The following is a 13,039-nucleotide window of genomic DNA, read 5'->3' as shown; positions in this document are numbered from 1 at the left end:
CAATTGAGGCTAACATATTCAAACTAAAAGCAAAAAATACAAAATAATAATAAAAAAACATTAAAAAAACATACATAGGCCTACATACATTTTGATTTCATGGGGACTTTAATTTAAATGCTATTTGGTGTGCGTGTTTTTATCTGCAAGATGAGTGTTTGCTCATCTGCAATACGTCTCTTATCTATGACGTTCCCTGTTAGATGTTAAATAGACATTTAGGAAACGCATTAAGAGGTTTAAGATTTTGAATGTATGTAAATGTTTATCAGATGCTTAATTCCAGATGAGTCCCCCTGAATAATTAGAAATGGCCAAATTGAAAACCTTGGTCAAAACTGAGCAGTAAATACTGGTCTCAATAAGCTGGACCACCGCAGTGGCTAAACATGTTATTGGCAAGTGATTTTCATGTTTCTTTTTTATTTGAGTGTCTGGATCTGGGCATTACAATCGATAGAGTCTCGCTGCCCTCTGCAGGAAATATATGGGAGTAAACAAATACGTTTTCGTTTCGAGTATGAACCAGAAACAAAACTAGCATTACAACTAATTTTTAAATCAAATTATTCAAATGTTAAGTGAAATGAGTGAGCGTTCCACGGCGTCGCGTTTTGTCATGAACGTTGATGAATCAGCATTTGGAACGCTCGAGCGCGTCACCGATCAGGAGTGACGTAAGGACATGCGCTGCTGCAGCACTTCCACTGCATCAAACCCGCGGCTCGTGATTGGCCGAGAGGGCGAGTGAGCTCGAGCTGATCTCTGGTCGAGAGGCAGAGCCGCATCAGCTGCAGTGACACACGCAGATCGCATCTCCAGCATCACAGACAGGCAGCACAATGAGGGAAATCGTACATCTCCAGGCCGGACAGTGCGGCAACCAGATTGGTGCCAAGGTATGAGTATACATGCATATATATTTATATCTCACAGTTCTTCGTAGGTGCGCAGGTAATTTTCCTCTATTGCAAAAGAGAATGGAAAGAAAAGTGATCAGTTTGCCGTCTGCAGCGCTGAAGGTGATCGTGTTGTGTGTGGCATGTCGAGGATGGGTGTGGTGAGGGTCTGCAGTGGCTCGACTGGGAAACACTGCAGTGTGCGTCATTAAACAACTGGACATGAATTCAGCATTAAACCCATTTCTGCGTTTCAGTTTTGGGAGGTGATCAGTGACGAACACGGAATTGATCCCACTGGCAGTTATCAAGGTGACAGTGAACTGCAGCTGGAGAGGATAAGTGTTTATTACAATGAGGCATCTGGTAAGTCAGCCATTGTTTGTATGTGCATTGAGTATTTTTGATGTGCCTGCATGCTTTTATTAGTTCATGAGGTCCAGATGGTCATTTTCCCCAGCTGTCAGCTATTGACTATTTCAGAGGCCCGTCTGACCTCCTTCTTAAATGGCTACATTACAGATTTTCAATCAAAAGTAACCCAATTGCGTTATTTAAACATTTTGGGGAAGTTTTAGCGCAATCATTGAACAATAGTCAGATGTGTCTTTGTTTACTGGAGAAAAGAGTGTATCTGCCGTTTGAAGGGTGGAGCGGGGGAGAGATGGATGACGCTGCACTTATTTAAGAGGGTCAGCATTTACTATACATGACATCAATATAAATGGGTATATTTATTAAAAACAGATCATACATTTAATGCACCCTTGTGTATTCTATTTCAATTATTTGAATGGTAGATCTGGCTCTAGTTTTTAGGTAGGATTTTTTTTGTGCATGTTCCTTTGGATGCTCTCACCAGACCGATTCTATTTCACAGGAAACAAATATGTCCCTCGTGCCATCCTGGTGGACCTGGAGCCTGGCACTATGGACTCGGTCCGCTCTGGCCCATTTGGACAAATCTTCAGGCCAGATAATTTTGTGTTTGGTATGTTTATCCCAACTAGATTTTCCCCCGCAGCTTTTTCATTGTTAAATATATTTGATTGCGGTGGACATCTGTGAATTTAACTTTACCTCCTTTAAAGCATTCTACAGAATCCAGTGCTTTTTTTTTTTTTTTTTTTTTACAAAACAGAATTAGGTCTGAAGATGCTGAGCTCTGAAAGCACCATAAAAGCAGCCAATAGAGACAGAACGGATATAGGCCACGCCCACAGCGGGGGTGGGAAACAATCCAACCCTCACCATTGACTTTGTATCACATGAAGCAGCGTCCTTGTCATGTCTTGCTTCTAACAAAAGACATAATGCCTAGAAGCTGCTGCGTGATAGGGTGTAGTACACAAGCTAAAAAAAACAAAAACAAAAACATTTTTTATAAGCTACTGAACCGTAAAAGCCAGCATTTAAGGAGACAAAAGTGGATATAGGCAATAAGACGTGAGGCATCAGCAGGAAGAATGGATCAATTGTGGGATCCGGACACTCAGTATGCCTACATGTGCAGTAAACGTATGCCTACGTGTGCAGTAATCTTTTGACATGGTTAAAATAATTATTATTTTTTTGTTTTTGTTTTATTTGTAGCCTATCCTGTTGCCGATTTCATTCCCCTACAATTGTCTGCACCCACTTTTGTGTACTTAAATGCTTTTTTTGTGTTGATAGCTTATAAAAAGCTGACACACACACACACACACACACACACACAAAAACAGTGCAATGCCTAAAAGCTAGCCTAGAAATCTAGACGCACCCTAGCGGCAGCAAATTTAATCTGCCCGCAAGTGTCTTCTAGGAACTCTCAATACCCTTCTGAGCTATATTCCCCTCACTCAGGACGGGCCAATCACATCGTGTATAGAGTCGGCGGGCGGGGCCATAATGACGACGGCCGAGTTGCGTTTGCGTGCTTCTAGTAAACACAGAAACTGGCGAACGGCGGCGGTCTTTCGAATCAGCTTTGACTGCGATTCTGGAAGACTTGGAGTTGAGCTTTTCTCTGAGAAAAGAACAAAGAACGGCACTGAAGTCATTCTTAAAAAGGGAAGATGTGTTCGGAGTTTAGCCGACCGGATACGGTGAATGTTTAATCTATCAACAAGCTCTGTTGAACCTTCGTTGCTCTGGTTGGTGTAGCGCTATCCTATCACGAGCAGAGGGAGTTTGAAAGACAACCGTTTATCTCGCCCCTCGGATTGAGCCCTGTCTATGGTGAGTTTCCAGACCAAACATCTTGATGTGGGTCTGGCTTGTCAGGCTAGCTAAAAGCTGCTAAAAGGGAGAAATTACAAGGAGGCACCTTCACACAATATAAATTCAATGGAGAGGGTTGGATTGTCTTCTCTGCTGTACTTCTCAATCCGCAGTCCTGCTTGCATTCAGTTCAAATATAATGTGCATGCATAAATGTATTTAGCCGAAATTATGATTTCCGGAAACTGAAGAAATTGGCCTAACTCTGGCAACATTTGCAACCAGTGTACCGTTGGTGTTAGTTTGGCGTTAGTATAACATGGCCTTTACTCGCTCAGCTGTGTGCAAGATGGGAGGGAATCGTAAAATCTCTTCTCTGATGACGAGGGTGGGGCAACCTGTCACTCACATGAGCTTCACCAATGGCAAACCACAACCATCCAATCAATTCCCCATGGACAAAACCCAGCCCCGCCCTACATTTGTTCTCGTTCCAGAGGTGTTTAACTCAGATACGTCACAATCCAGAAGTCGTGACATTAGTATAACTGTTTGCGGTTTATCTCAACCGCCGTTTATGAGAACTATTTTTATTCATATTACACATTTAAGTTACACTTATATAAAGTCTCTGGGCTCCCGGACACTAATATTTTAACAATTTGTCAATTGCTCTCTGCCCTAAAAGAGTTTCTAATGGGTAGGACCTTGATTTTATTTTAGGTATATTTACAGCAAACCTTAAGTTTATTAGTATATTTTATTGTTTGCTTTTGGCATCTGGACCCCGACATGGACACACTAGAATATATTATTCATCCGGACCACGAGACCACACTTGTGACACTGTGTAATCGTTTCTACAATCAACAAGATTACAAAAGAGACTTGCAAGATCAAACGTAACTTGAGAAGAAAAATAAATGAGGACTATCGATGTTGTCAGCTGGTTCGATTTAACAGTGAGAAACAAAGGAGAAAAAAAAAAAATATATATATAGGTCATCTTTCTCAATACTCTAAATTTGTGCCGTGTTTGTGGCTGCCAAATTTCAGCTATAGAAGCACACAACATCCGGTTGGTGAAGCTCGCTTGCTCTCATTAGCTAACACGAGTATCACGTCAGAGCTAGCCTGACAGCCAAACACATTTGATATTTAAGATTTGGGATCGTGGAGGCTCTGACGCGATCAGGAGCAGTAAAATAATCATAATGACACCATACAATTGAGGATTTTTTGTGACAAGCCTTGAATCGGGCCAGACAAGTGGCCAGAGTTGAGAATCGGTGTTATATTGACTACTTTTATGATGCTGTTTTGGTCATAGCTCAACCGAGGGAAAAGTCATTCAGGTTTACAATGCTAGGGCAGAGGACAATTTTTGGTTCAACTAACCCTTTAATTCAATCAGTCAGTGTTATGATTTTTTTAATCATGTTTAAACTGGGACATGTGCTTTCTTTCAGGTCAAAGCGGAGCTGGGAACAATTGGGCCAAAGGCCACTACACAGAGGGAGCAGAGTTGGTGGACTCAGTGCTGGACGTGGTAAGGAAGGAGTCTGAGAACTGCGACTGCCTGCAGGGCTTCCAGCTCACACACTCCCTGGGCGGGGGCACTGGCTCTGGTATGGGCACCCTCCTCATCAGCAAGATCCGTGAAGAGTACCCTGACCGGATCATGAACACTTTCAGCGTCATGCCTTCACCCAAAGTGTCGGACACTGTGGTGGAGCCCTACAATGCCACACTCTCTGTGCATCAACTGGTGGAGAACACCGACGAGACCTTCTGCATTGACAACGAAGCACTCTACGACATTTGCTTTCGCACGCTGAAACTCACCACTCCTACTTATGGCGACCTGAACCACCTTGTTTCGGCAACCATGAGCGGGGTCACCACCTGCCTGCGATTCCCGGGTCAACTTAACGCCGACCTGCGCAAGCTGGCAGTCAACATGGTGCCCTTCCCTCGCCTCCATTTCTTCATGCCTGGATTTGCGCCTCTGACAAGTCGTGGTAGCCAGCAGTACCGCGCTCTTTCAGTGCCAGAGCTCACGCAGCAGATGTTTGATGCCAAGAACATGATGGCTGCCTGTGACCCACGCCACGGCCGCTACCTCACTGTGGCAGCCATCTTCCGTGGCCGCATGTCCATGAAGGAGGTGGATGAGCAGATGCTGAGTGTTCAGAACAAGAACAGTAGCTATTTTGTGGAATGGATCCCAAACAACGTCAAGACCGCAGTCTGCGACATCCCACCACGCGGGCTCAAAATGTCTGCCACGTTCATCGGCAACAGCACAGCCATTCAAGAGCTGTTCCGCAGGATTTCGGAGCAGTTCACCGCCATGTTCAGACGCAAGGCTTTCCTGCACTGGTACACTGGTGAGGGAATGGATGAGATGGAGTTCACAGAGGCAGAGAGCAACATGAACGACCTGGTCTCTGAGTACCAGCAGTACCAAGACGCCACCGCTGATGAAGTGGGCGAGTATGAGGAGGACGATCTTGAAGAGGAGGAAGACGTCCGCCATTGAGACAGCTTTCCAAGCGAAAGCCAAATGATGCTCACTACAGAGCCACATGACGTCCAGTAATGGGTAAAACTTGATCTAGTCCAGCTTCACCTCTGTCAATCTTAACCTAAATACGTTTAGGGATATGGTGTGGCTGGACCTTTAAGCTCCACCCATTATGTATATAGAGGGGGATCTGGACATCAAGCTCCACCCATTATGGACATAGAGGGGGGGATCTGGACGTCAAGCTCCACCCATTATGGACATAGAGGGGGGGGATCTAGATGTCAAGCTCCACCCATTATGGACATAGAGGGGGGGATCTGGATGTCAAGCTCCACCCATTATGGACATAGAGGAAGGGGGATCTGGATGTCAAGCTCCACCCATTATGGACATAGAGGCGGGGATCTGGATGTCAAGCTCCACCCATTATGGACATAGAGGGGGGGATCTGGATGTCAAGCTCCACCCATTATGGACATAGAGGGGGGGATCTGGATGTCAAGCTCCACCCATTGGCTCTGCGGTGAGCAGCCTCGCCAAATAGCTGATAGCCATGTGGTCCACCATGTAGTTTTCAATACCGTTGCATTTAGTTAATCTGAAAATTTCCATAGCAATGCGCACAGAGCTGCTACATCATAATTCAAAAGGTGCTGTTGTGTTTAGTTGATGTTCAGAAAAGATACGAATGAACAGTCATTCCGTAAACAGCGATGAGTCAATCTTACGATATGTTTTGTAACATATGCTTCAAACTGCAGTTGCCATGTTAAAAATATTAAAGTGGTCACTAATACAAATGACTCCGTCTCTTGTCAAAAATGGTTTACGTCATATTTACACATACATCCATTACTCTGTCATCAAACTCAAAACACATTCAACTCAATAATTTTACACAATTATGGTTACCAGTTTGCACTGAGAAAACACTGTTACAACAAACCCCTTAAGCCTGGGGTGTCCAATCCTGCTCCTATTTAGCTCCAACTCACCTGTCTGAACGTTTCTGGTGATCCTTTAAACTTTGATGAGCTGGATCAGGTGTGTTTGATTGGGGCTACACAACTTTGCTGGAAGGTGGTCCTTAAAGGGTTAGTTCACCCAAAAAATGAAAATTATTTCATTAATTACTCACCCTCATGTCGTTGGACACCTGTAACACCTTCGTTCATCTTCAGAACACAAATGAAGATATTTTTGTTGAAAGCTGATGGCTGAGAAAGGCATCAAAAAGGCCTCCATTGGCATTCAGTACATTTCCACTGACCCACTCACAAGACCCTTAAAAGGCACTAAAGACTTTGTTACAAAGTCCATCTCACTACAGTGGCTGTACAATAATTGTACCAAGAGGCAAGAACAGTTTTTGTGCGCAAATTTTTTTAAAAATGACTTTATCTGCCAAGATATTGTCTTCCGTGTAGGTCTCGGAACTCACGCGATAGCGGCGCTCCTCCTCTTCCGGGATTCGAACGGCGAAGCTGAGTCATATTCTCGCGCATGCGTCGAGTTCACGTCAATAATTTGGTGGGTTATATCGTTATTTTGATTTTTGTGCGCACAATAACTAATTTTCGTCGCATTGTAAAATTATTGTACAGCCACTGTAGTGAGATGGACTTTGTAACGAAGTCTTTAGTGTCTTTTAAGGGTCTTGTGAGTGGGTCAGTGGAAATGTACTGAATGCCAATGGAGGCCTTTTTGATGCCTTTCTCAGCCATCAGCTTTCAACAAAAATATCTTCAAGTAAGGTTCAAGTAAAAGTAAGGTACTGTGTTCTGAAGATGAACGAAGGTGTTACAGGTGTCCAACGACATGAGGGTGAGTAATTATTGAAATAATTTTCATTTTTGGGTGAACTAACCCTTTAAGGAGCAGGATTGGACACCACCATCTTAGGCTAAGAAAAACTTTAATTATGCTAACATTTTTAACCAGGTTCAGCTCGTACCATGATGGTAGTTGAATAAACTTCGGGTTAGAGAATTAGTTTGACAAAACCAAACCAGTCCAGTCAGGCTTTGTTGGTACCATTTACTTTCTCTGTCAGCTCAGGTTTTGATCCTAGTCCATGCACATGAAAGCATGACACTAGGCTTGTTTGAGATGCGCCTTGCCTCGCCTGAAATAAAGGCGAGACTAGGCGGCTGCAGTGAGGGGAGGAGTGAAAAAAGTTCAGGCAAGCCGGACAGTTCTCTCTTCTCGTAGTGGATCAGACACCTGCGAGATCAGTTGTGGATATCGCGGGATTCACACTGGTGCGCTCTGTTGCTGATAAACTGGATGTAATTTAAGTTCTGTTTCTTTTATATGAAAATAAATATTATGAACAAGACACCCAAAGTTTTTGTTATTTATTTCCTTTTGAAAGGCCTGCTTATCAAGCATTTTTATTTTAATTACACACATGTTTTTATATATTTTATAAATATGGCAACAATCACATAACCAACAGAGAGATCGCACTGTCCGAGAGTTTGGGAAGATGCACACATAATTTATACACATTAAAACATGACATCAGAGTTTTAAAATCAAACATTTTAAAAAAGAACCTTCCATCACGGTTGTTTAAACCAATAAGGATTAAGCTGTGTCGTCAGCAAGTCGTTTCCCATCATGCTTTTGCTCCGCGCAGTCGGTGGAGAGCAACTGCGCTCGACTGCAGAATCCGACACATCCGCCTCGCCATCGCGAGAGATTTTTGACATACGTCGGCATGACATCAGAGCAAGGCGGACCGCCCTCGGACACATTTCTAACCGGCATGCATCTTGCGCTGATCACCGGTGATCGATTCTGCGCAGATTTTGCTCATCTCAAACAAGCCTATTGGTAAACAACCAATCGCATGTTTTGATAAAAAAAATAAAAATAAAAAATGCAATTCACTTCTCATGAGAAGATTGAAGAATATGAAATACATCACTACATTCTCATTAAAAAGAAAATATCTTATTGATCCAGTTTCAAATTGAATATCTTAGCCAGAACATAACCTGTCCCAGAGCAGGTCAGACATGGAGTACAAATTACTGTGGCGTTGAAGACCACTAAAAGCAGAGCCACTTTCATGGTGCCTAAAAACCAAGGTTGGCACAAATTAAACAAACATACCTGGCTAAACTGGTTTCATGGTACAGGCTCCAGGAGCCCACAGCCCCGCAGGGTTTAGTTCCAGCCCTTTTTCGCCCCTTATGTGAATGTGACAAGTGTCCAAATTCATAAAAGAATAGGCATAAAATGCCATTAAAATGTCTGTCCAATATGAACAGGGCCCTTACATGACATCGAGATGCGTTTAGCCACTTAGCCATTGTTTAAATTCACCTGATTTAGACGGTGCCTGTAGTCTTGCACTGTCCCGTAGGAACGCCGTTGTAGTCGGAAAAAAGGCAAATAGTCCAGGGAAAAGCGGCGTGTGTGTAAAGAGGCTCTGCTCATCCGTTCTCAGTATCGAACTTGTCCGAAAGAAACGTTTTTTTAATTCTGTACCGTTGATCCAAGAACCGCTGCTCGTTCAGTTACACGCACATGCTCAGTATCAGCGGCTCGTGAGTTCATCAGACCTCTCAGCAAAACATGTCTCAGTTCAGTGAACGGTTGGAGTTACAACATATAATTCAAGACATTAGTTCACTTATATTAGGAGGGACTGTCACTCATGTCAGAAAGTGAGTAACTAAAGTAACGTGTGTGATCAGCGCTGATTTGAGAAGCGATCCGTTCGGACATCATAGAGTGATGATCCGATCGGGCTCACAACACAAGTGAAGAAGAAATGGTTCACGTTTGTGACTTTCTGAATTGTGGCAACAGAATGCAAACGTTTGCAGCGAACGCTTTGACAAGGATGACTAACTTACACAGACACAACACAGCCGGGCCGGTTGAAGAAAAATGCCATTCCGTGGTTGAAGACGGGTGCAGCCACTGTGGAGGTAAAGTAAACTTTATTAACTTTCCATTTGGGAACACACGGCTTGAGGAAAGATGTGCAGTAATAAAATAATCATGCTTTACACACACAACGCTCTTCCCAACTGGACTATTTGCCTTTTTTTTATTTTTCGGCTACAACTACGTTCCCACGGGATAGCCAAGATACAGCTAGCCGTCTAAAAAAAGGTGAATTTAAACAAAGTGGCTAAACGCATCTCGTCATGTAAGGACCCTGTTCATGTTGGACAGATATTTTAATTGCATTTTGTGTCTGTTAAGCACCAATCCGGTTCGTTTTTTTTCTTCTTCTATACACTGTACTCACAAAGGTATAACGATCAAGAAAAAAAAAAACGTAAAAATTCCCCGGAGTTGTCCTTTAAATTGTCTGAGATTACTGCGAGTTCCTGTGTTGCCTGAAGAGGACAGATGAACCCACAATCAGCAATGCAGCGATTGGCTGGCGTCAAGACAACATAATGACATCATATAATTAAAAAAGCCACCTGGCAAAAAACTTGACAAATAAAAAAAAAATTAAAAACATGATTTTCAGGACCTTTGTAAGGAAACAGCCAAACGTAAATTATAAAACATAAAATCAACATAAATTATAATAAAAAAAAAAGATAAAAGTATTTTTAAACATGATTCCCAATTACTTATATTGACAATTGTATGGTATTTGTACACTTTACATTTGTATTAAATTTTTGTAATTAGCAATTAATTAAATTTTTTATTCAATTTGAAGCAGATTTTTTACGTGACAGGATTAATTCAACTTTTTTAAGGGCCAAGATCAAGTTTTCTGCATCTCTTGTACTGCATCAAGCCCATAATATCCCATAATATCAACTCAAATTAATGCACGGCTCAGTCTTACCCATGTTGTACATTTATTCTAAGATAATTATAAGTAATTATTTAATCACAAATAAATCAATCAAGTGGCTGTGTCTATACTATTATATACCTTTTACACATCATATTATTATTTTCAAATACATTTATATTATTATTATTTAAAATCATTATTGCCCCGGGTTCAGTAATGAACTCTTGTAATACAGTAGCAGTGGCTGGGACAGATTTTAAGTATCACCTCAAGATGCAATCTTATCCTGTTTACATGAAATAAGCCGCTCCCAAACAGGTTTAAGGACCTGTTGCCATGACACCAAGTCCAGGATGAGCGTTGAAGAACCAAACATTTCGAGATCAAGCCAAATCCCCAAATCCAGCTAACTGAGTTATCGATGTATGAAGACCGGGCCCCATGATGGAACTACGCCGTTTACCAGAGAAACCTTAACACATGCGCACCTTTATACATTCAGGTTTGTCAGTTAGTTTGGTGCCTCTTTTTACTTGAACAAAGTTTAGGTCAAAATGAAACAGAAGTTAAAAAAAAAGAGGAGAGCGCATCAAAATTTCCTACGGCTGCCCTACCAACAACGCTGTAGAAAGATGTGTGAACGCTCTGATGAAGATTCTTGATCTTAGTCTTTGTTTTTTACTTCATTTAAAGGGGCCGCAAAGGGAACTATCATGTTGACCGGTATTTGTGCAGACTGATCAAAAGTAAGGTACAAGTTAACCTAAAAAAAAAAAAAAAAAAAAAGGTACAAGTTAACCTCATGAAATCGTTTAAATGGGAAAGTAAAAAAAATTGATAGACGGAAAGAACTTATAGTTACGTTTGCTAACAAAATAAACCAATTAAAAGCCATTTGTGTGGTGTGGCTTTTGTGTTCATGGTTAAGTGCTAGTCCAATTATAACATGCAGTTCCTAGGAGACATTTACTTGCCCTGGTCTTTAACATTAACATTTATTTGTTCTCCAGTTTGAAGTGGTTAATGCAATTGGTCAAGTCGGTGTTGTTTTGAGCAACTGATTTACATTCCAGATGAAAAACAAGCATTCTAGAGCGAAACATGTTGTCTATGAATAGTGTTGTGCTTCTCATCAAATTCCTATCCCTATAGATGAAGTTGTTGTGTTTGGTCTGACATTGCTCTACCTGCGGAGAAGATTGAACTACTGTGGTCAGAACCGAAGTTTGCAGGACTGTGTTCTCTGGAATCCTTTCAAGCGGAGGAGCTCTACATTCTGAATGGTTGCCACTGAACTGTGTCATAGCTTATTACCATAAAGTTGACCTGACTTCAACTCTCCTCCACACGGCTTAAATGGATGTTTTTTTGCCCTAAATTACAGTCTGGAGTTGTCAACTGTAGAGCTGTTCTGGCCAGATTTTTTTCCAGTCTGAGCTGACCGACTTCAAAGAAAATCACAGTATATTTTGGGTCATTTTTTTGTTGCTTCAGACTATGGCCACATTTACACTACACGGTTCAAGTGACCCATTTCCGATTTTTTTCCTCTCACGTAGCACAGTTCGGATAAGACCCATGAACATGTAAGCAGGAAATGATCTGATGTCGCATCTGGGGCAGTGTTTATGTTAATAGCAAGGGTTTATGATGTCACCAACCCGGGAAGAAGCTTGTTGTAGTCCAAACCAGCCGTTTTTGTAGGCAATAAACTGCCATCACTTTAAAAGACAATATCTCTGTTTGCAATGAACTTTCAGCGCTGTAACTTTGCAGATACTGTTTATGCTCAAACAGCAACATTACACACTAAATAAAGCCATAAAAGGCACTAAAATGTTGTTACAAAGTTCATCTCACTGCAGTGTCTCGACAATAATTTTATGAAGCGGCGAGAATGTTTTTTTGCGCACGAAAACTAATAGCTTATAGAGTGATGGGCCAAGTTCAAAAAGTTTCCAACGGTTATGAATCAGCGTATCGATTCATGATGCGGACCGGGTGTCAAACCGCCAAACTGCTGAAATCACATGACTTTGGCGATCCAAATCCTGAATCGATACGCTGATTCATAACAGTTCAAATCTTTGTTTTGAAATCAGCCCATCACTACATAAGTGGTTATATTTCGGGGGGATTTGCGCACAAAAACTAATTCTCGTCGCTTCATAAAATTATTGTAGAGCCACTGTAGTGAAATGGGCTTTGTTACGCCGTCTTTAGTGCCTTTATGGGTCTTGAGAGAGGAAATTACATTGGTGTCAATAAAGGCCTGTCTGAGTCTTTCTGAGCCATCGGATTTCAACAAAAATATCTTCATTTGTGTTCCGAAGATGAAAGGAGGTCTTACAGGTGTCGAACGACATTAGGGTAAGTAATTAATGTGAATATTTTAATTTTTGGGTGAACTAACCCTTTAAGTTATAAATCAAAAATGTAACAAATTGAGCTTCTCTTTTATATTTGTATTAGATCTGGTAAAAAAATAGAAAATCTGGCATTTTTCACCCCAAACAAATCCTGTCATCACCAGCTCATAATGAATCCTGGGATATTCTGGTCTGTAAAGCATCCACTTGGTCGATCCTTCTTGGCGCAGGAAACAAAGGAAGCATTTGTAGGCTG

General features: G+C 41.8%; 1 protein-coding gene across 1 annotated transcript; it reads left to right on the top strand.

Moving 5' to 3' along the window:
- The first annotated feature begins 723 nt into the window (after nucleotides 1-723).
- tubb2 (tubulin, beta 2A class IIa) lies at nucleotides 724-6,434 on the top strand. The gene is made up of 4 exons (XM_067452279.1): nucleotides 724-899; nucleotides 1,157-1,265; nucleotides 1,780-1,890; nucleotides 4,571-6,434. The coding sequence occupies exons 1-4, from the start codon at nucleotides 843-845 to the stop codon at nucleotides 5,641-5,643; spliced, it is 1,350 nt and encodes a 449-aa protein (XP_067308380.1). The 5' UTR covers nucleotides 724-842; the 3' UTR covers nucleotides 5,644-6,434.
- The last annotated feature ends 6,605 nt before the right edge of the window (nucleotides 6,435-13,039 follow it).

Source organism: Pseudorasbora parva, chromosome 9 (assembly GCF_024679245.1).
Source record: "Pseudorasbora parva isolate DD20220531a chromosome 9, ASM2467924v1, whole genome shotgun sequence".
Classification (NCBI taxonomy): domain Eukaryota; kingdom Metazoa; phylum Chordata; class Actinopteri; order Cypriniformes; family Gobionidae; genus Pseudorasbora; species Pseudorasbora parva.
This window is presented reverse-complemented; position numbering and strand designations above follow the sequence as displayed.

Bases quoted from the DNA above. Each gene is read 5' to 3' on its own strand.
- tubb2 (XM_067452279.1), top strand. From the start codon at position 843: ATGAGGGAAATCGTACATCTCCAGGCCGGACAGTGCGGCAACCAGATT. The intron at 1,266-1,779 runs GTAAGTCAGCCA...TCTATTTCACAG, and splicing joins TTATTACAATGAGGCATCTG to GAAACAAATATGTCCCTCGT. The intron at 1,891-4,570 runs GTATGTTTATCC...GCTTTCTTTCAG, and splicing joins GCCAGATAATTTTGTGTTTG to GTCAAAGCGGAGCTGGGAAC.